We start from the raw sequence: 24,199 nt of genomic DNA, 5'->3' as shown, positions 1-24,199 counted from the left end.
CACGGACAAGACCTACACAGTGAATGGTAGGGCTCTGGGTAGTGTTGTAGAGCAGAGGGATCTAGGAGTGCAGGTGCATAGCTCCCTGAAGGTGGAGTCGCAGGTAGATCGGGTGGTCAAAAGGCTTTTGACATATTGGCCTTCATCAGTCAGAGTATTGAGTATAGATGTTGGGAGGTCATGTTGCAGTTGTATAAGACGTTCGTGAGGCCACATTTAGAGTATTGTGTTCAGTTCTGGGCACTGTGTTAATAGACAATAGACAATAGACAATAGGTGCAGGAGTAGGCCATTCGGCCCTTTGAGCCAGCACCACCATTCAATGTGATCATGGCTGATCACTCTCAATCAGTACCCCGTTCCTGCCTTCTCCCCATACCCCCTGACTCCGCTATCCTTAAGAGCTCTATCTAGTTCTCTCTTGAATGCATTCAGAGACTTGGCCTCCACTGCCTTCTGAGGCAGAGAATTCCACACCTTCACCACTCTCTGACTGAAAAAGTTCTTCCTCATCTCCATTCTAAATGGCCTACCCCTTATTCTTAAACTGTGGCCCCTGGTTCTGGACTCCCCCAACATTGGGAATATGTTTCCTGCCTCTAACGTGTCCAACCCCTTAATAATCTTATATGTTTCGATAAGATCCCCTCTCATCCTTCTAAATTCCAGTGTATACAAGCCTAGCCGCTCCAATCTTTCAACATACGACGGTCCTGCATTCCGGTCCTGCAATCTTCTCTGTACTCTTCCAGCTTAGCAACGTCTTTCGTATAGCAAGGTGACCAAAAATGAACACAATACTCCAAATGTGGCCTCATCAACGTGTTATACAACTGTAACATATCCCAACTTCTATACTCAATACCCTGACTAATGAAGGCAATGTGCTGAAAGCCTGTTCATATATATCACAGTGGACCCAGTGGAGATCCCTGTGGAATTCCACTGCTCACAGTTTTGTCCAGCTAGAATGACAACCTTCAACTACTACCCTCTGTCTCTATGAATAAGCCAGCTCTGAATACAAATTATCAAGTCACCGTAGATCCCATGCACCTTAACCTTTTGTATCAGCCTGCCATTAATGACTTTGACAAATCTTTTGTTGAAATCTCCACTGTCTTACCCTCATCAATCACCTTCGTCAACTCCTCAAAAAATGAAATTAAGTTACTAAACATAACCTGCCACAAACAACGCCACGCTAATTGGCTCTAATAATACCATTTTCTTCCAAATGCAAATAATTCGTATCCTGAAATTTCTTCCCAATTGCTTCCCAACCACTGATATGAGATGTATAATTTCCTTGATGATCTCTACTTCCTTTTTTAAACAAAGGAACAATGTTGGCTATTCTCCAGCCCTCTGGGACCTTGCCTGTGGCTAGAAACAATACAAAGATATTTGTCAAAGCCCCTGCAATCTCCTCTCTTGCCTCTCTCAATAATGTGATAGATCCCATCAGGTGCTGGGGATTTATCTACCTTGATGCTTTTCAGGAGACCCAACATCTTGATCTTCAACTGCCCTAGCATATTAGTATACCCACACTGATCTCACTATCCCTTATAACCAAGAGATTCTCTTGATTCCAGGTACCATTACCTGACTTATTCCTCCTTATGACTAGAACCTCAATGTCCCTCATTAATCAGGAATTGTTAATCCTGCCAACCTTCCTCTTCACTCTAGCAGGTGCATGTTGGCCCTGAGCTGTTTCTATCTCATTTTAAAAAAAAAACACTTGCCAGAAGTCTCTTTACCTGCTATCAGACTATCCAATCAATCTTTGCAAGTTCCTGTCTATCTCTCCGTGTTACAGGACCCTGGTACCAGGATCAAGGATGTCTCCAAACGGTTGTAGAACATTCTCAAGGAGGATGGTGATAAGCCAGATTCTGATGTACACATTGACACTAGAATGCATTGGAAGAGAAAGGGATGTGGTCCCGCAAAGTGAATGTAGGGAGTTAGGCAGAAAGTTAAAAAGTCTGGATCGGGATCAGTCTACAGGTGGGTCCCAAGCCAAAACGTCACATATCAATGTTCTAGAGATGGTGCCTGACACGCGGAGTAACTCCAGCACTTTGTGTCTTTTCTCATGTTAAAAATCAGGATCTCTCAGATTGTACTCTCCAGAATACTCTTTATGCATGCATCGATAAGGGTAGGAATGGGAGGATGGGGGAAATTAATGCGTGGCTGAAGAGCTGATGCAATTGCAAGGGTCCGTTTCTTAGACATTGGAATCTCTTCCAGGGCAAAGGTGACCTGTGCCAGAAGGACAGGTTGCATCTGAACTGGAGGGGGACCAATAACCTGGATGGGAGATTTGCTAGAGCTACTTGAGAGCGTTTAAGCTTGTGTGGCAGGAAGGTGGAGCCAATTAAGGGGTGTATCAGATGAGAAACATGAAGCAAATATAGGTATTAAAGTGCGCAAGCTTGTAAACAAGCTGGGCAGAAACAGGATAGACAGCAAGGAGGATCTGAAAGGCTAAACTACATTTATTTTAATGCAAGAAGCCCAATGGAGGCAACAGTGCTGACACCTAAGTCATTGCTAAGACTATATATACATCAATCCATTGTTTATGGGTGGATGGGCAAATTTCTCATTGCAGTTTTCCCAGTTAGCATTCAAACCTTGAAGATGAGAAACTGAATCAGTTTCTAAGTGATGGCATATTGAGTATCCATTTGCCATAATCTGGCTAATGATTTCTGATATATTTGACTGATGGTGAAGAAGTAATTTATTTTTCCTACTCTATATCCTGGATCCTCAGACAAATTTTCTTGCCATTAGGTCTTGAGTACCAGACACATATAAAATTCACAGAAGGAAAATTAAATTTGTATTTCCTAAGGGAATTGCTCTCTTCCTGAGATATGAAGAGGAGGCGGAAGAGGATATAGGATACAATACATCAGAGGAACTCAGAGCAAGACGTCACAAAAGATGTTGTTTCATATGTGGAGACAATGAAGCCAATGCAGCTGCAATCTTTGAAAACAGTTAAGCAGTCATAAGGCAACTCATGGAATCTGTTTGGAAATATATATTTAAGTGTGTTGGGAGGTTTCTGATTATGGGAAATTAGTTGACATGTATAGACCATGACATACATGCTTCCCAGAGCCACAAGGAATGCAGATGCTGGAATCTTGAGCAAAACACAAAGTGCTGGAGGAACTCCATGCTGTCAGGCGATGTTTCGGTTTGGGGCCCTTCAACAGACGGATTCATTCTGACTGTAGATGGGTCTCAATCAAAAATGTCTCCTGTTCATTCCCTCCACAGATGCTACCTGATCCGCTGAGTTCCTCAAGCATTTTCTGCCTTGCTCGTCTTCCAGGAATTCACTTTTGAAGTGGCAAACTTCTTAGTGCTTACAGAGGTTATTGTGTGCAATGCACAGAAATACATTTGTTGTGTGGATCATTTTGGGAAGGATGTTAATGTGTAGAATGTGAATGATTGCTGGAGGTATGTGGAGTAGGCACATTACAATGTGAATCAGCAAACAACATTGATTTAGTTTCAGCATTGAAATCCCCATGAAAAATAGGAATGCATGTGTTAGCCTTATATAGTCAAATATGAATTAGGCAGCAACAACTGTTTGCAGTTGCTGAATGTTTTCTGCAGATTTTTTAATTTAATTCAACCAGAATTTGATATTTCCACGGTTTTTCAAAATTGCTGAGCTCCAGAAGAATTGCTGAGCTGGAAACTGAAGGAGTTTCTTGTAACTTCAAAGCAATAACTGGTTGCTCCCAAACACATGTTTTTTAGTAGCCAAGCTTCATATCAATCTTCCTTGCCAAAGAACTTTTGGCAAAATGAGCATACAACTTTGCAAGTTTCCCCATGATGTAGAGTGCAATTGATTAAAGCCATGTTATATGATAAATTGTACATATCAAAAAGGCAACACAGATATAATGAAAGCTGCACTGTCACTCAAAGTTTGACACAAACAATGATTCTGAAAGGTTATTTATCAAGACATTACATTTGTTTCTCTCTCCACACTTGCTGCCTGAAGAAGGCAATCTTGTTTGTGGAGAAAGGTTTATCAAAACACATGGAGAGATATATGTTTGGGAACTGCAATCAGACATCCAGGTAATTCACTAGAGACTATCTATCTATTAGATTATAACTTTGATGCATCTTTGAATTGACATCTGGACCTATAGATGAACATTTGTAAATTTGAAGAGAGCACCAACAAGGGGTCTTGTGAGCCAAAATTGACATGAGAAACATCTGTCGTGTAAGTCTTACTCCCATTGTGATCAAAACCACTTTTATAAACTTGTCTGAGAGCTGAGAGATGAAAAATGCTTTAATTGTTGCAACCAAGGATATTTTGACTCTGAATGCAAGCAAGATAGATCATAACAAATCAGAAAACTGGCAGTCACACAAGGTCCCAATAGAAGGGATATAATTACTATAGATAACCACAGGATGGTGGTTTATATAACATTTTGAGGCTTGTGCAATCTGAGAATGTAGTTTGAATGTTGTCTATGCCATCTGTGCTGATAAAGAAAGTGATTTCAAAAATATGTTCCAAATCAATAACCATTATATTTTGCTTTCAAAAGTAAACATCCTAGAAGTTTCATCAGGTGGCATTGTTAAGAAGCATTTCAAAATTGAGATCATGTTCTTGGAAGACTCTGAGAACATCAGGGCACATGGAACATCAGGCCACATGGCACATGGTTTCTAATGGGCAGCAGGCAAGGCCATTCACTATAGTGGGTAGTTGTGTTAACTTGCTAGAAAGAAATTGGTGAAAATGGTTACGCTCATAAGTCATAGGAGCAGAATTGGGCCATTCAGCCCATCGAGTCTACTCTGCCATTCAATCATGACTGATCGATCTTTTCCTCTCAATCCTATTCTCTTGTCTTATCCCCATAACCTATGACACCCTTACTGAAGCTGTCAATCTCTGCTTTAAAAATATCTTATGATTTGGCATCCAAAGCCACCTGTGGCAATGACAGATTCACCACCCTGTGTCTAAAGAAATTCCTCCTCATCTCCTTTATAAATGTATGTTCTTTTATTCCAGGAGTTAAGGATGGATTGGAATGGCACTTTGAATGTAAATAGACCATAACCAGCCAGTAGGAGACTTTTGCAACAATTTAATGCATTTAAGGATTCATATATAAGCATGAAGGAGCAGAACCATCTTGTGTGGGGTCTTCAAAACTTAATAAGGCAAAGTTAGTTTCTTGATTTGAATATTGGTAAAATGTTACCATTGGGGAGAATAGAATGCAGAGTTGAGATTACAATCAAATTAGCCAATGATCTTATCTTCTTCTTCTTTCGAGTCCATCATCTATGTTTCAAATGTTACATCACTGTCATCGTCCGTCCTGAAAAGGGCGCAAGCTTATTAAAGATCAAGAATGAGGTGCTCGTGACTTATTCTTGCTCTTAATTCATATTTTTGAATAATATCAGACTTATCTATTATAAATCCTGACCCTTGTTCTACACATCAAAAGCACAGGTAGCACAAGAGCTAAGCAAACGCGAGTAGTACGCAGAATTGAGAGAATGATATTTATCATTGTCATTCTCACGGTGCTCTGCAGTGACCCTCAATATACCAGTTGATACTGGCCATATTTGCTGCTGCTATCTTAAATTTTGTATGCTGAAATGGTCGGAGCAGGTTTTTACAAAACTCGTATGCCTATGTCCAATCTGATGTAAATTAAGAAAACAAGCACTTTTTGACAATTAATTCTCTTAGATTGTGGGCGCCGAAGTAGAGGGTTGATAGCTCTATGTTCTTAGGAATAAATATCACCAACAATTTGTCCTGGACTAGCCACATCGAAGCAATGGCCAAGAAAGCACACTAACACCTGTACTTCTTTAGAAGGCTTCGGAAGTTTGGCATGTCCCCAACAACCCTCTACTTTTCTCAGAATGCATCACAGCATGGTTTGGGAACAGCTCCATCGAAGACCGTAAAAAATTGGAGAGAGCTGTGGACGCAGCCCAGACCATCACGCAACCCAACCTCCCTTCCATTGACTCCATCTACACCGCGCTACCTCGGCAAGGCCACCAGGAGAATCAAGGACCAATCTCACCCTGGTTACTCCCTCTTCTCCCCGCTCCCTCAGGCAAAAGGTATAGAAATTTGAAAACACATATCTCCAGATTCAGGGACAAATTCTTCCCAGCAGTTATCAAGCAACGGAATCGTCCTCTCACCAACCGGAGAGCGGTCCTAACCTCTCATATACCCCATTGGAGACCTTCTAACTATCTTTAATCATATTTTATTGGACTTTATGCTCGATTGTAATCATGTATATTCTTTTTGCTGACTGGATAGCATGCAACAAAAAAGCTTTTCACTGTACATCAGTACATGTGCCAATAGTAACCCAAACTAAACTAAACATAACTTAAATACCAAACTAGTATATTGAGTAAAGACAGCACCAACAATAGTGGATAATATGCTGCAAGGAATCCAGCAATGTTTCAGTAAACAGGATGATATTCCAATTGCATGAGTGATACGGCAGAAGAACCATCATGACTCAAGAGAGTATCCAGAAGACTGCATTGGCACTATATAAAGCTTAAACAAAGCACATGTCCTTTTCTCCAGAGAAAGATGATTTGTTTAGATCTGCGAGTCAATAAAATGGACTGCAGCCAATAAAAGAGAACAATGAGGATGTCATCAAACCCAGGAGACTATAAGTCTCATGATTGCATTCATGAAAAGGATTGTTTTAATTTTTTTGTATCTTGTGTGTTTCTGTGTATATTTTACATAAAGATTTCATTGGATCTTAGGAATCCACATGGTAGAATATCAAACTATGAAGTGCTCTGATAAGATCACAACCTGTACCAGTTTTCATGACACTGATAAACTGACTAAAAGGCTGTTCTTTAGACATTGTAATCCTATATAATGCTGTGCTGGATTTGTGCCAATGCATCATGTGTTACACTGAGTGATGCTATGCACAGTTAAACCCACCAGAATTTTGAAAGAGCACATGGCGGCATATGAAATGGGCTTGTGGGAGATAAGCAACTACTTATAAAAATAATTCTGGTTATAATTATACCAGCAAAGCTGGCAGTAGTGAAGAGACAAACTTCAATAATTATGCATTGAACATCTTACAGCAGCAGCTTAATCTGAATGGTGATTAAGGCAATGACCCGTTTTGTTAATTTCTACTTTTAACACTGATGCCAATTCTCTAATTTTCACAAGTTTCCAAATACAAGTTATGAATGGTATTACTATTTACATACAATCAGTTGGATACAACACATGTGGCCAACTGCAAAACTCCTCTGCAGGAGTTTGAGAAATTCAGGGATTTATTTAACATTACTGCATGTGCATACCACAGATTGACTGATAATCCTGTTGCATCTGTAATTGTGAGCTATAGAGTCATAGAGCTGAACAGGATGGAAATTCTTATCTTATCTAGATTAGAGCCAAAATGTATTTTGGAATTTAAGAACTGATGTATGGATGGAATGACTTTTACCATTACTTGGGTGAAAAGTCCCCTAGCTTAAATACGTTAAAATGTCAACAACTTGTAATTTGAACCTTCAATATGAATTTTTCTTCACACTTAAGTGTTGAAACGATAGTTGAAACAAGATTTTTAACCAATTGAAAACGATAAGATTGGAAAGTACTTTACATTGAATTACAATAGTAGGTTAGGATGAAGAGTTTTCCATCTTCCTCTTTCTACAGACGCTGCCCGACTGGTGAGTGTTTCCAGCATTTTCTATTTTTGTTTCAGATTTATACCCACCCTATTAAAAAAATCTAAAATTTCAGATACAACAGTTTTCAGTCGTAAAATAATAAAACAATTAGGACGGGGTTTTTAGGGAAATGTAGAAAATAAATCCCTGGAAATAGCGAAATAGTGTTGCGATCAAAGATTACGCAAAGGAGCGTAACGTCCGCCATTTTAGTAAGCAAAACCCGCCGTTCGCTATGCCTCTCGCAGTGTAATCAGTGTTTTGGGGGAACCGTATGTGTGACGATACCATAAAAATGCAGAATATATCTCATCTATCAATTCACAGATTTTGTTGTTTTTCTTTTAAAATGTTTCTTCAAGTTTCTGCCTACTAAAATGGCGCCATGACATACTACGGTTTTTAGGGACGAGTGGTCTATCTTGCTCCTCTAGTATCTTTGCTCGCGATCCTTTAACGGGAGGCCGTTGGGCAGGGCTGGTCTTGCGCCTGCGCACTTGCTGCTTCTCCTGGGTTTTGTCCCGCTCGATTTCTCGGGGACCGATTGCGTGGATCTGTGTCACGAGTGAAGATGGCGGACGATGCCGAGGGGTTGAGCGGCGCTGTCGGGGCGACTGATCCGGAGCCTCGGGTGCCGTCGGCAAGTGACAGGGGCGCGGAGGAGAGCGGCTGGTCCACGCCAATTCTGTCGCTGGCCAAGAAAGCGTCGGAAACTCTTTCGGCGAACTACGGAAGTGCTTTGAAGTCGGCGGCCATCGGGCTCGCTGTCAAGGCGAGCGGGGACGGCAGCAACGCCATCAGCAAAAGTAGGACGAGTGGGCAGGGCAGGCGGGGATGTGGGGGTTCCCATCCTGGAAGTAGGGCGGATTGGGCATTCGACGCTGGATGTAGGGCGGATTTGGGGTGTCCGAGGTCCGATACGATGTGACCAGGGATGTGGTGAGGAGAAGGGAGTGGCCGAGATCAGGTGTCCTGGACTACGATCTGACCACTCCATGCCAATAATCCAACAGGAAGGCCACAGGTATCTTGGGCTGACGGACCAGGCAATCAATCGCAATCAAGATAGACACAAAATGCTGGAGGAACTCAGTGGGACAGGCAGCATCTCTGGACAAAAGGAATGGGTGACGTTTTGGGTCGAGACCTTTCTTCAGACTTGAAGAAGTCTGAAGAAGGGTCTCGACCCGAAACGTCACCCCTTCTCTCCAGAGTACAGAGCTGCCTGTCCCGCTGAGTTACTCTAGCATTGTGTGTCTATCTTCGGTGTAAACCAGGAACTGTAGTTCCTTCCTGCATTATCAACCGCTCTCTCTCTGCCCTGGGATAGCTGTCTCAGAAAATAAGTTTCATTTAATGCTTTGATTTTAAATTAATTGGGTTTTCGAAATATGAACTGCCCAATGTTTTACTTTAAGAGTATAAAATGTTATGTAAGCAACTTGAATTTGAGTGAGGAATGACTTTATTTGAAATATTCAAAGTGCAAGAGATTTGCATTTATAAATCCCATTATATTCTGGCGGTCAAATTCTTCAAAAGACCAAGTTATAAGGTAGAAAATGTCACTCAATTGGGCACAGCCGAGAAGGTATAATTGTGATGTGACGATTTTTCAAAATTCAGTGTTCTTTTTAAAAATATGCTTTGGGAAATAAATATTGCCTGGGATACAGCAATATCTCACCTGGTGTGAAGGAGTGTAATTGCATTCACTCTGCAGTCTAATCACATGTCACTAGCTTTTTTGTGCTCAAAATGCATTTTGGAAAATATTTATTAGAATAGAATAGAACAGGTTTATTGGCCAAGTTTGTACACATACAAGGAATGTGCCTTGGTGCTCTGCTCGCAAGTAACAACACAAACATACAGTAAACAATTAAGAATAAAGCATAAAACATTAAGAATAAAACATTGTAGTTTAAACATGTGAGTGAAATAGACCAGAGCAAAAAGAAACTACAGGCTTTTGGTTATTGAGTAGAACTACTATTCGTGGAAAAAAAGCTGTTTTTATGTCTGGCTGTTGCAGCTTTGACAGTCTGGAGTCGCCTTCCAGAGGGAAGTGCTTCAAAGAGTTTGTGGCCAGGGTGAAAGTGGTCAGAGATGATCTTGCCTGTTCGTTTACTGGCCCTTGCAGTGTACAGTTCGTCAATGGGCGGAAAGTTGCAGCCAACAACCTTCTCGGCTGATTGAACGATTCGTGCTTGGTGGCTGAGCCAAACTGGACCATGATGGAGAAGGTGAGGACAGACTCTACGATGGCAGTATAGAATTGGACCATCATTGCCTGTAGCAGATTGTGTTTCCTCAGCTGCTGCAGGCAGTACATCCACTGTTGATTTTTTTTAAACTGCGGAGTTGATGGTGGCCCCCCATTTAAGATCCCTGGAGATGATGGTTCCAGGGAACTTAAATGACTCCATTGATGTGACTGCGGTGTTGTTGATGGTGAGGAGGGGGAGCTCTCCTAAAGTCTACAATCAATTCCACTGTCTTAAGAGCATTGAGCTCCAGGTTTTTACGAAGGCACCAGGACGCCAGCTGTGTCACTTCCTGTCTGTAGGCAGATTCCTCCTCATCCTGGATCAGTCCAATCAGGGTTGTGTCGTCCACAAACTTGAGAAGCTTGATTGAGGAGTCTGTGGAGGTGCAGTCGTTGGTGTAGAGAGAGTAAAGGAGAGGGGAGAGTACGCAGCCTTGTGGTGCTCCTATGCTGAGGGTCTGCGGCCCGAGATGTGCTTTCCCAGCCTCGCATGCTGCTCCCTGTCTGTCAGGAAGTTGATGATCCACTGACAGAGGGGTTCAGGCACAGTCAACTGGGAGAGTTTGAAGTGTAGTAGCTCTGGAACAATGGTGTTAAATGCAGAGCTACAATCCACAAACAAAATCCTTGCATAGGTCCTCTGGTGGTCTAGGTGCTGGAGAATGAAGTGCAGGCCTAGATTGACTGCGTCATCCACCAATCTATTGGTCCGGTATGTAAACTGCAGATAGATTTAAACTTTAAAATGTGAATAACTTAAAAAATATAACACCGATTTCAATGAAACTTCTTCCATCAAGTCATCAAGTCAAGGGAAGTCAAGTTTATTTGTCACATGCACATACACCATGTGCAGTGAAATGAAAGTGGCAATGCCTGCGAATTGTGCACAAAAAAGAATTACAGTTACATATAAATAAAGTTAATAAGTTACTATAATGTAGACAAAATTTAGTCTCTGGAGTAATAAAAGTTGACAGTCCTGATGACCTGTGGGAAGAAACTCCGTCTCATCCTCTCCGTTTTCACAGCGTGACAGCGGAGGCTATTGCCTGACCGTAGCATCTGGAACAGTCCGTTACTGGGGTGGCAGGTGTCCCTCATAATCTTACTTGCTCTGGATCTTCACCTCCTGATGTATAGGTCCTGCAGGGGGACGAGTGTAGTTCCCATGGTGCGTTCTGCCGAACGCACTACTCTCTGCAGGGCCATCTTGTCCTGGGCAGAGCTGTTCCCAAACCAGACTGTAATATTGCCGGACAGGATGCTCTCTACAGCCCCAGAGTAGAAGCAATGAAGGATCCTCAGAGACACTCTGAATTTCCTCAGCTGTCTAAGGTGGTAAAGGCGCTGCTTTGCCTTACCCACCAGTGCGGCGATGTGCGTTGCCCATGTCAGATCCTCTGTGATGCGGACTCCCAAGTATTTAAAACTGCTCACCCTATCCACAGTAGACCCATTTATCTCCAGTGGCGTGTACGTCCTTGGATGTTTAACCCTTCTAAAGTCCACAATCAGCTCCTTAATTTTAGTGACATTCAAGAGGAGGCTATTGTCCTGACACTAGAGTGCAAAATCAGCCACCTTCTCCCGGTAGGCCTTCTTATCGTTGTTGGAGATCCGGCCCACCACCACAGTGTCATCAGCAAACTTGATGATGGAGTTTGAGCTGAACTTGGCCCCACAGTCATGTGTGTACAGGGACTACAGTAGGGGGTTAAGGACGCAACCCTGGGGGGATCCTATGTTCAGGGTGAGGGAGCTAGATGTGTGTTCCCCCATCCTGACCACTTGGGGCCTGGCGGTGAGAAAGTCCAGGACCCAGGCACACAGAGGAGTGCTAAGCCCCAGTTCCAGCAGCTTCTCAACCAGTCTGCTGGGGACTATTATGTTGAATGCTGAACTAAAGTCAATGAACAGCATCCTCACATAGCCCCCTGGCTGTCCAGATGAGAGAGAGCGGTGTGCAGAACCTGGGAGACCGCATCATCCGTGGACCTGTTCGGACGGTATGCGAACTACAGTGGGTCCATGTTGCGAGGAAGGAGGGCACAGATGTGACCAAAGGGACGACAGTGAGTAAGGTGGGCCTAAAATTGTCGCGCTATCGTGTACCGTTTTGGCTGTAGTTCAGGAACAAACAAACAAGAGCTTTAGTATATAGATATAGATAGTGTTCGAAAATGCTTATTCTGAGCAAGTTAGTCATGGAGTCATAGAGTGATACAATGTGGAAACAGGCCCTTTGTCCCAACTTGCCGACACCTGCCAACCTGTCCCAGCTACATTGGTCCCACCTGCCTGTGCCTAATCCATAACCCTCCAAACCTGTCCTATCCATGTACCTGTCCAACTGCTTCTTAAACGATGGAATAGTCCCATTCTCACTACCTCCTCTGGTAGCTTGTTCCATACACCCACCACCCTCTGTGTGAAAAAGTTACCCCTCGGATTCCAACTAAATCTTTCCCCCTTCATCTTGACCCTATGTCCTCTGGTCCTCGATTCCCCTACTCTGGGCAAGAGACTCTGTGCATCTACCCGATCTATTCCACTCATGATTTTGTACACGTCTATCAGATCACCCATCATCCTCCTGCGCTCCAAGGAATAGAGACCCAGCCTTCTCAACCTCTCCCTGTAGCTCACACCCTCTAGTCCTGGCAACATCCTCATAAATATGCCGATGATACAAAGCTAGGTGGCAGTGTGAACTGTGAGGAAGATGCTATGAGGTTGCAGGGTGACTTGGACAGGTTGTGTGAGTGGGCGGATGCATGGCAGATGCAGTTTAATGTGGATAAGTGTGAGGTTATCCACTTTGGTGGTAAGAATAGGAAGGCAGATTATTATTTGAATGGTGTCAAGTTAGGAAAAGGGGACGTACAACGTAATCTGGGTGTCTTAGTGCATCAGTCACTGAAAGGAAGCATGCAGGTACAGCAGGCAGTGAAGAAAGCCAATGGAATGTTGGCCTTCATAACAAGAGGAGTTGAGTATAGGAGCAAAGAGGTCCTTCTGCAGTTGTACAGGGCCCTAGTGAGACCGCACCTGGAGTATGTGCAGTTTTGGTCTCCAAATTTGAGGAAGGATATTCTTGCTATTGAGGGCGTGCAGCGTAGGTTTACTAGGTTAATTCCCGGAATGGCGGGACTGTCATATGTTGAAAGACTGGAGCGACTAGGTTTGTATACACTGGAATTTAGAAGGATGAGAGCGGATCTTATCGAAACGTATAAGATTATTAAGGGGTTGGACATGTTAGAGGCAGGAAACATGTTCCCAATGTTGGGGGAGTCTAGAACCAGGGGCCACAGTTTAAGAATAAGGGGTAGGCCATTTAGAACAGAGATGAGGAAAAACTTTTTTAGTCAGAGAGTTGTGAATCTGTGGAATTCTCTGCCTCAGAGGGCAGTGGAGGCCAATTCTCTGAATACATTCAAGAGAGACCTAGATAGAGCTCTTAAGGATAGCGGAGTCAGGGGGTATGGGGAGAAAGCAGGAACGGGGTACTGATTGAGAATGATCAGCCATGATCACATTGAATGGCGGTGCTGGCTCGAAGGGCCGAATGGCCTACTCCTGCACCTATTGTCTATAAATCTTTTCTGAACCCTTTCCAGCTTGACAATATCTTTCATTTAACATGGTGCCCAGAACTGAACACAATATTCTAAATGCGATCTCACGAAAGTCTTATACAACTGCAACATGACCTCCCAACTTCTATACTCAATACTCTGACTGATGAAGGCCAATATGCCACGTCTTTTTGGCCACCTTATCTACCTGTTACTCGACCTTCAAGGAACCATGCAACGGCACTCCTAGATCCATCTACTCTACAACACTCCCCAGAGGCCTACTATTTACTGTGTAGGTCCTGCCCTTGTTGGAAGTCCCAAAATGCAACACCACACACTTCTCTGTATTAAATCATAGTTTCAACATAGTGTTTGAATACTGTTGCTGTAAACAATGCAAATGAATGGCTATTTTTAATCAGTTAACATATTCATTTAATTAGATCTGAATGAACATATGAAAAATGAAAGAGTCAACCTCATGAATATGATGAAACTTAGCATTAAAGTGCTCATCCAGTCTGCATTAAGTTTGGGAAGAACTTTGGATGCTGATTACCCACCTCTTCAGCAGTTTTTTGTGGTAATGGAGCAGTGTCTCAAACATGGACTAAAAGGTACGTTATGCCTTTTTCATTAACAAAAAATAATTAACAAATTCTCCCTTAATTGGCACTTATACATATGACTGATAAAACATTGTATTACTTTTAATCTCTTGCAGTAAAGAAGACTTTTCTTGGACCAAACAAGTCATTTTGGGGTCCCCTAGAACTAGTGGAAAAATTGTGCCCTGAGGCTGCTGAAATAGCAACGAGTGCCAGAAACCTACCAGGGCTTAAGTGAGTTTGTAAATATTTTTCTGTGATGTAATACTTTCTTAGAATGGAATAATTTACATTTTATTGTATATTACAGAACTGCAACTGGAAGAGGGAGAGCGTGGCTTAATCTTGCTTTAATGCAACAGAAAATGGCTGATTATTTGAAGGCTTTGATTGATAGGAAAGATCTACTAAGGTAATTTTTGGTATTCTTGCAAGAAGTCAGCATTTGGTGGGATTGAGCTGTCAGCTGGCAAATCTATTGAAGATGGTATGATTTTTGCGACAACTGCATTTGTAATATTACAGCCATCCCGTATCAATTTTGCACTCTATTTTTTCTCTCTAATTCGATTCTTTAAACTTTTTTTTTGAATTAACTTTGTTTTTTTAACAATTTATAAACTTTGTTTCAACAGGTTATTAGATTCTAATTTTTGAACCAGCACTTCTGAATGGTTGTTTTCATATTTGTTTGTCCATGTTTATCGTACCACAATTTAAACAAACTTAAGAATGTCAGTCTGTGTACATTAATAATTAAAGATTTTACAATTTCTTTATCCAACCTCAACATAATGGCACTGAACTGGTTAAAGATTTTTTTTTTCTAAATACTCTCCCATATACTGACTTGGATTTAATTTGTTTCCTTTTAATAATTTGTAATAACAGAGCTTTATTTTGTCCCCTCGTCATGATATTTACTGTGTATTTCTGAAATTGTAATATTTAGTTTCAGATGTTGTAAACCCCCCCCCCAAATCTGAGAACTTCAGTTCTTGTACTGAGTGTTACCCTTTTCTTTCTGTGCTATTTGATCTGAGCAGTGAGTGGGATGTGGTTCAGACGCCTACTTTGCCTGCTGTCGCCTTGTTCTCTTTTGCTTGCTTTGTTGATAAAACCTTTGCTGCGCCTTTTGAATTTCTTTTCGAACTTGTCTAAATGCGGAGGAAATAGATAAATGAGATCTAATCAGCTGCCTTTTAAATATTTGTGCATGCTTCCCTATCAATATATTTAGCTTTAAAATTTAACTTGATTATCACTTTAATCACTCACACTGTTAGTCCTTGACTTTTGTTCTATTGGCTCCTGTGCTGCTGCTGTCCCTATTTTGGAAGAGCCACTGCTGAGAATGAAATGTGGGCAGTTTCATCAGAATTATTTCTTTTGATATTGTATAGTTGATACGTTGATTACACCATCAAAATCCTTCCTTGGGTTTAGGTTTATTGTCATCACACGTACTGAAGGTACAGTGAAACCCTTTGTTTTTCATGCTATCAAATCAGTTAATACTATACATTTATACAATCAATCTAATTTCGAGTACAATAAGTAGAGCAAGGAGAAGACACAGAATACAGAATATAGTTCTCAGCATTGTAGTGCACTAATTCCAGAGACAGTCCTTTGATATATACAGCATGGAAACAGGCCTTCTAACCCACTGAAATCTGAACTGACCATCAAATATCTCTACTAATTTCATTTCATTCCTCCCCCTGCCAATGTCAATTTCCACTCCCCACCCACACCAAAATTCTACTACTTAGCTACACATATAGTATAATTTATAGTGACCAATTGACCTATAAACCCATATATCTTTTGGATATTGAAACCAGAGCAGCTGGAGGAAGCCCAAATGCAAACTCCACATGGCACTGGAGATCAGAATTGAACCTGGATCACTGGAAATATGAGGTAGCAGCTCTACTAGCCATGCTATGGGTCACCTTTAAAAATATTTGAATTATGCTTCATTATTTAGTATTGAAACACTTGAGTTTTTAAATTACTGTTGGTCTTAAGTTAGATAAATGATGACAATTTTACTTGCTTTTAATAGCAGTATATTTTCTTATTGAAGTAGAAGCTCTAAGCTTACAGCAAAACTTTTTTTATGAGAACAAACAGTGCCTCTTAATTTTATTAATGTGCTTTAGTAATCCAATGGCTGCTGGTTAAATAAAGTATTCGACTTTTGATGTGCTTCATGAATTAATACAAACATTCTTTTAATATAGTGAATTCTATGATACAAATGCACTGATTATGCATGATGAGGGAGCAGTTATTGTTGGTCTACTGGTTGGCCTTACAGTTATCGATGCAAATCTTTGTTTAAAAGGAGAAGATTTGGATTCACAGGTAATATCTAGCTATATATTACTAAAACTCTCATTTTGTTTGTTCCCCTGTCCCTGTATGTTTGTTCCCCCGTATGCTTGTTTGTCCCATGTGTTTGTTTGCCCCGTGTGTTTGTTTGTGCCATTTTCATCTGGAAAATAACAGTAGATCATAGCGCAACAATTTTAGGCCCACCCTACTCACAATTTCCCCGCGGTCTCAATAAATTGACTTTTGTTACTTTTTAAAATCGATTTACCTAATAAACTTTAATAAATGCGCTCCCCCCCCCCCCGGCTGGGAGGACCAGAAGGAGGACCGGCACCCGTCCCAGCGTGCCCCGCGCCTGACCTTCCTCCCGAGGTGCGGCAGAGGCGGCGGCAGAGGGTCCAACAAGATGGCCGTCGCCGCTGTTCCTCGCCGCCGAGCTGCAGGAGAGGCTTCAGCTCCACGGCTCACTCTGGGCACACGGGGCCGAGGTCAGTGGCTCCCCCTTCCCTGTCCCCCCTTGCCCGCCCAAGGCCCCGGGGGACACTCCCCGACTGGCAACAGCTCCACGGATAAGGCTTGCCGGGCCCGCAGGATCGTCAGTTGCGGGAAGGCTGCCCGGCCTGCAGGAGAGGCCCGCAGGAGAGATTTGGACCCATCAGGTCCACGTCAATCTAGTTTAGTGAATAATTTTCAAAAGGAATGCGAATGTTGCAGATGTATTAAATGAAGTTCTTCTTTCAAACAGTTCATGAATGTTTGCTTTGACTACTTGTATCCATGTGACCATGCTCAAGTCAAGTCAAGTCAAGTCAAATTTATTTGTCACATACACATACTCGATGTGCAGTGAAATGAAAGTGGCAATGCCTGCGGGTTGTGCACAAAAATAATTACAGTTACAATAAATAAAGTTAATAAGTTACTAAACATAGCACCAAAAGTGTCGACAAAAATTTAGTCTCTGGGGTTATCAAAGTTGACAGTCCTGATGGCCTGTGGGAAGAAGCTCCGTCTCATCCTCTCCGTTTTCACAGCGTGACAGCGGAGGCGTTTGCCTGACCGTAGCATCTGGAACAGTCCGTTACTGGGGTGGCAGGGGTCCCTCATGATCTTGCTTGCTCTGGATCTGCACCTCCTGATGTATAGGTCCTGCAGGGGGACGAGTGTAGTTCCCATGGTGCGTTCTGCCGAACGCACTACTCTCTGCAGGGCCATCCTGTCCTGGGCAGAGCTGTTCCCAAACCAGACTGTAATGTTGCCGGACAGGATGCTCTCTACAGCCCCAGAGTAGAAGCAATGAAGGATCCTCTGAGACACTCTGAATTTCCTCAGTTGTCTAAGGTGGTAAAGGCGCTGCTTAGCCTTACCCACCAGTGCGGCAATGTGCGTTGCCCACGTCAGATCCTCTGCGATGCGGACTCCCAAGTATTTGAAACTGCTCACCCTATCCACAATAGACCCATTTATCTCCAGTGGCGTGTACGTCCTTGGATGTTTAGCCCTTCTGAAGTCCACAATCAGCTCCTTTGTTTTAGTGACATTCAAGAGGAGGCTATTGTCCTGACACCAGAGTGCCAGATCAGCCACCTCCTCCCGGTAGGCCTTCTCCTCGTTGTTGGAGATCCGGCCCACCACCACAGTGTCATCAGCAAACTTGATGATGGAGTTTGAGCTGAACCTGGCCCTACAGTCATGTGTGTACAGGGAGTACAGTAGGGGGCTAAGGACGCAGCCCTGGGGGGATCCTATGTTCAGGGTGAGGGAGCTAGATGTGTGTTCCCCCATCCTGACCACTTGGGGCCTGGCAGTGAGAAAGAGGGGTGCTAAGCCCCAGTTCCAGCAGCTTCTCAACCAGTCTGCTGGGGACTATTGTGTTGAATGCTGAACTAAAGTCAATGAACAGCATCCTCACATAGCCCCCCTGGCTGTCCAGATGAAAGATTATGTGGCACAAAGCCTTGCTCGTTTATTAATCCAGAGCAGGAAAAGATCATTATGCACCATGCTTATAGTATAAGCCTAAAATGTGGTCAATAGCAGTGTTCAGTATTGTCTTATCATTGGTTCCTAAACTTTTATCCGTTTTTAAATAATATTGGAGTTTTGAAAACTAAAGGATTTAGAAGAGTGTGGATTTTATAGCTATTTGTAGTAATCATAAATGTCTTGTGATTCACTCACCAATATAAATGGGTCCAGTTTAGGTTAAAGATGTAGCTTGGAACCAAGACCTTTGGCCCAATAAGTCCATATTGACCATTGATTACCCATTCACACTAGTTCTACATTATTCCACTTTCTTGTCTGCTCCTGACAAATCAGGGGCAATTCCTAGAGACCAATTAACTTACAACTCACACGTCTTTGGGATGTGGGAGGAAACCCACGTAATCACAGAAAATGTGCAAATGTCACATAGATAGCACCCTTGTTCAGAATCGAACCCGGGTCTCTGGCATTGTGAGGCAGCAGCTCAACCAATTTAATTTTTTCTAAACAAAATAGGATTCTCAAATTGGGGATTTAATTGAATAATTTTATATTTCAATTTAAATTAATTTCAGAAGAACATGCTGGATTAAGAAATGTGTATATGTGCAATAATAATTGATTTGCGGACCTTAAAACGCCTTGTGATTTAAGTATAATATCAATTTTTACTGTCACTTTTTACATAATGAGTCAATGTAGAAATGTTGACAGATGGTGTATAATAGTTTAGTCAGCAACTGCAGAGAGGACATTTTGTGAATTTACACCCAAGGAGATATTCTGAGCAGCAAATTGGTTTAAATTAAATTCTGCCACTTGATTTCACGTTACATTTTGTTTTGAAGCACAGTGATAATTTTCTTTGAGTCTGGTCTCTTGAATTTTAATATTGGCGATTCTCCTTCATTCATCTTGCTGGGACAATACATCTAAAATCAACATGTACTGGGAAAATTCTGGCATGGATATTCATGTTTAAATTGGTCATTTGTCTGTTACATTGTCTGGAAATAAAAGAGTTCTCAGAATTTTTGTTAATGCCTGTTCAAACAAGGATATGAATTGGAGACTATCATTTTCAGTTTGTGCTATAAAATATGTATATTGTGGATTTAACTTTGATTGTTGTAAATAAACATCTTGTATTCCAATACGTTCACAAGTTATATAAGTAGAATTAGGCTATTCGGCCCATCGAGTCTACTCCGCCATTCAATCATGGTTGATCTCTGCTTCCAAATCCCTTTTTCCTGCCTTCTCTCCATAACCCTAGATACCCGTTCAAATCAAGAACTTGTCTATCTCTGCCTTAAAAATATCCACTGAATACTCATGGCACCCTGCAAGTTTGAGAAAAAAGCAATGAATATTTATTTTTGTCCAAAAAAACGAATATCATTTGACATTTTCCGGCATTTCAGGTTGGTGTGATAGACTTCTCGCTGTACTTGCAAGATGGAGCTCATGACCGTACTGACAGCAAACAGTGAGTAAATGTAGCATCATGATTATACTGTATAAACTTACATTTTAGGTGTTATTACAAAACGTAAAAATGTTTTTGAACGTTAACTGTTATTCCTTGCAAAAGAGCTACAATTTGAAAATCAGACTACCAAAGCTGATCTGAAATAAAAACAGCAGGCAGGTGATATGTTGTGGAAAACCCACGTTTCAGGTCAATGACTGTTCTGCAAAGTGGTCATCCAGTTTGCACTTACTTTGAGCAATGTATTGGAGACTATATGGTGAGAATTAAATGGCATACACTGGATTGGAAGAAATCAAAGTAAATAGGTGCTTCACCTAGAATGCCTCCATTCAGCTGTAAGGGTGATCATGATCTTCAAGGTGCCTGTATCTTTAATTTTCTATTCCACTCTGACCACTGTTTTGTCTTTTACATTGTTTCTACGTAGCCCAACAAAAGCTTGAGGAATGGAGACATGCTTTCCATCTTGTTTGCCAGAACTGACTCATTTTGATCTAAGACCATCCGCTTTAACTTGTTTTTTTTCTCTCTCCGCAGATGATGCTTGATCTGCTGGGTATTATTTCCAGCACTCTTTCTATCAGATTTCCAACATCTGCTATATTCTACATCTCATGGCTGTTGTTTTTGCTTCTTCATTCATCTATCGAATAATGGCACAGAAAGCATTATATCCCGTGAGCAAGTTTGGTCTCCACCTTATCTTAGATGTTCTCTCCACACTTTCCCCTCTGCAATTTGAAGCATGCCTATTTTCTTATTTCTCCAGTTCTGATGAAGGGTCATTGCCCCAAAACATTAACTATTTTCTCTCTACACAAAATGCTGCCCGTGTTGTTAAGTATTTCCAGTATTCTGTTTTTAGGTTTACATGCTAGTTTATAATATATATATATACTAGACCAAGTGGACCCGTTGGGCCCAAACCTCTCCGGCATTGGTGCAGCGCCCTCTCCTACCTCCCCCTCCCCACTTCCCCTTCCCCCTCTCCATTCCCCTAATCCTGCGTATGACATCACAATGGGAAGTCCGGGTCCTTGCCTGCCATTCGCCGTCACCCGCGCATAACGTCACAATGGGAACCCAACGCGTCCGCACCTGTGCGGTTGCAGCCCGTTGATCGAATTCACCGGACTACAACCCCCAGCGGGCATCGCGGCGCGCACGCACACCCACTACCGCGCTAACCGCTGAGAGTTGTAGTCGCCGCCCAGCCCTAGCGGTTCCCCCTCGGAGGGGGGTGGCACCCGCCTGAGTGACGGGAATGGCGGCCAATGAGGAGGGAGGAGGGTGGAGCAAGGTGACGGAGTGGGTGAGGGGGAGGGATGGAGTGGGTGGGGGTGGAGTGGGTGAGCAGGGGGGAGATGGACTGGGTGAGGGGGGATAGGGAGGGTGGTGGAGGGGGGATAGAGTGGGTGAGAGGGGAAAGGAGGGTCGAGGGGATGGAGTGGGGGGAAGGAGGAGGCATGGAGTGGGTGAGGGGGGGTGGAGTGGGTGAGGGGGGGTGGAGTGGCTGAGTGGGGGGAGGGAGGGGGGATGGAGTGGGTGAGTGGTGGGGGCTGGAGTGGGGGGGAGGGGGATGGAGTGGGTGAGTGGGGGGGAAAGGAGGGGAGATAGTGAGGGGGTGGAGTGGGTGAGGGAGGGGGTGGAGTGGGGGGGGGGAAGGAGTGGGTGAGTGGGGGGGAGGGGATGGAATGGGTGAGGGAGGAGGGATGGATTGGGTGAGTGGGAGGAGGGAGGGGGGGATGGAGTGGGAGGGAGGGAGGTGGAGTAGGTGAGGGGGGATGGGAGTGGGGGAAGTTGGGATCGAGTGGGCGGGGCTGGAGTGGGTGAGGGGGGGGAGGAGAGGAGGGGGGATGGAGAGGAGGGGGATGGAGTGGATAGAGTGGGTGAGTTGGGGGGGGAGATGGAGTGGGGAAGAGGGAGGGAGGGGGGATGGAGTGGGTGAGTGGGGGGTGGAGAGATGGGATGGAGTGGGGGGAGGGGATGGAATGGGTGGAGGGGATGGAATGGGTGAGTAGGGGGGGTGGGGGGATGGAGTGAGTGAGGACGGGGTGTGGAGTGAATGAGTGGGGGGGGAGGGGATGGAGTGGGTGAGTGGGGTGGAGTGCCGGAGAGCCCCTAAGCGTGGAGGAGGGGGGTTGAGGGGGGGACGATGGGTGGAGGGGGTGAAAAGGGGCATTGAGTGGGGGTGAGACGAAGGGGGGGAGCGGGAGAGGGGAGGGCGCTACACCAATGCAGGAGAGCTTTGGGCCCAATGGATGGCCGCCGGATCCGCACGTGCGTGGTTGGGGGAGGTTTGCCATTTTGTGTTCATCTCTGGCACGTGCGCAGTTGTGGGAGGATTGCCATTTTGTGTCCAGCTCCGGCCACCCGCTCTACGCCCGATTGCTCCGGGTTCCCATGTGGGGAGAGCGCCGGCGGGTCCTGATTTGCTCCTGCCGCTCATCCCCACGTGGGGTCCATTGATTGGCTCCGACCTCCCGCTTGACGCCCGATTGGTCCGGATCCCACGTGGGGGGAGCACCGACGCTCCCCGCTCTGATTGGTCGCCGGCAAGTTCTGATGCGCCTGCGCTGCCCTAGCAGCTGCGGCTTGCCTGCAGTCCGTTTGTCTTTTGTGTTTTTTTGTTTTTTGTGTCTTAATTGTAGTGTTTAGATATGATGTGGTGTTTTTTGTGGTTGTGTACTATGTGGGGGGGGGGGGGGGACTGTAAAATTGTCTCTTCCGAATGGAGACCCGACCTTTGTTTTCTGGGCCGTGCCTCCGTTCCCGCTGCGGCCTACCATCGGCCAAACACCTGGAGCTGGCGGCCTCCACCTGGGACCACCTGGGCTCTGGTTCGCACAGCCCGCGAACCGGACTTACCATCTGGACATCGGAAGCTCGCAGCTCCCTGGGTAGGGGCCGACATCAGGAGCTCAGGCAGCGGCAGCGTCTTCGGCCGCCGTGAATCGCAGGGCTTGGGTCGGCCCGCCGTGAACCTTTCACCGTACGGCACGGCGTGAAATAGGCCACGGGATTTTTTTTCTGCGTGGCGGGGGCTCCAATGTCGGGAGCCCCAACCGCCTCGACGTGCAGCGGCAGCGTCTTCGCCCACCCCGGATCGCGGTGTTTGGGTCGTCCCGCTGCGGACCTTTCACCGTCCGGCGCGGCCTGGAACGTGGCAACATCAACTGCCTGACGGCAGGGGAAGAGAAAAGACATTCTGGCCTTCCATCACAGTGAGGAGGTGACTGGAGGAGACTCACTGTGATGGATGTTTCTTTTTGTTTGGTGGTGGTGTATGATTATGTGTGTTATTGCTTATTTTTATTGCTCTTATTGTTGGACTGTGGGTAATCTTTCATTTCACTGTGCATTAATGTGTATGTGACATTTTTTTTTTAATTGATTAAAAAAATTGAATTGATTTGCTCCTGCTGCTCGCCCCCACGTGGGGTCCATTGATTGGCTACGACCTCCCACTCGACGCCCAATTGGCCCACGTCCCCATGTCGGGTCGATGATTGGCTCCGACCTCCCGCTCGAAGTCCGATTGATCCGGGACCCACGTGGGGGAGCGGTTTCTTTACGCTCAAAGCAACTGCCGTCACAGTTGAGCTGACGCTGTTGCTGAATGAGGGCACAGTCTCGAGGATCAAGAGAGGATTTTAACCATAAAAAGCAAAAACATTCCAGATGAGATTTATTTTATTTTTAAGAAACAAATACCACTTATTTTAAAGAACAAACGATGGGATGGGAACCCAACGAGGAATGGGCCCAACGGGTCCACGGTCTACTTAAAGTTATTTTTCAAGTGATAAGTGGAATATTTGAAGCCTTTCCAAAAGCGATGGTTATATTTATTCAATTATTGTTCAGATCATGTTCCAGGTAACCAGCCACCCCCATTTGGGCACCCAATACTTTACAAGCCAGTGACTCAACTAAAGTTTTGCAGTCATATGGCTGCCAATAAATTTGAGTCCCCCATTCCTTGGCCCTTCCACAAATAAAACGGGCCTAGATTTGTGACCAGCCTTCTCGAAGGCATTTCTTGAGACGAGACTAGCCTCGTGAACTTTTCAAGTTGAGTTCCAAATTAGATATTGGT

The 24,199-nt window shown here is 44.1% G+C and overlaps 1 protein-coding gene across 3 annotated transcripts in view; it reads left to right on the top strand.

The window, feature by feature from the left end:
* Positions 1-8,345: 8,345 nt before the first annotated feature.
* The window catches only part of rufy1 (RUN and FYVE domain containing 1), a 36,198-nt gene continuing 20,344 nt past the window's right edge, over positions 8,346-24,199 (top strand). For all 3 annotated transcript variants that reach the window (XM_078411494.1, XM_078411493.1, XM_078411495.1), the window contains exons 1-6: positions 8,346-8,618; positions 14,109-14,282; positions 14,390-14,507; positions 14,584-14,685; positions 16,523-16,646; positions 20,030-20,094. In XM_078411494.1, the coding sequence (XP_078267620.1) occupies positions 8,384-8,618; positions 14,109-14,282; positions 14,390-14,507; positions 14,584-14,685; positions 16,523-16,646; positions 20,030-20,094 (818 nt within the window). In that variant the 5' untranslated portion in view covers positions 8,346-8,383. The remainder of the gene's footprint in view (positions 8,619-14,108; positions 14,283-14,389; positions 14,508-14,583; positions 14,686-16,522; positions 16,647-20,029; positions 20,095-24,199) is intronic.

Source organism: Rhinoraja longicauda, chromosome 14 (genome assembly GCF_053455715.1).
Source record: "Rhinoraja longicauda isolate Sanriku21f chromosome 14, sRhiLon1.1, whole genome shotgun sequence".
In the NCBI taxonomy this organism is placed as follows: domain Eukaryota; kingdom Metazoa; phylum Chordata; class Chondrichthyes; order Rajiformes; family Arhynchobatidae; genus Rhinoraja; species Rhinoraja longicauda.
The sequence above is the reverse complement of the archived record's forward strand: the minus strand, read 5'-3'. Positions and strand labels throughout refer to the sequence as shown.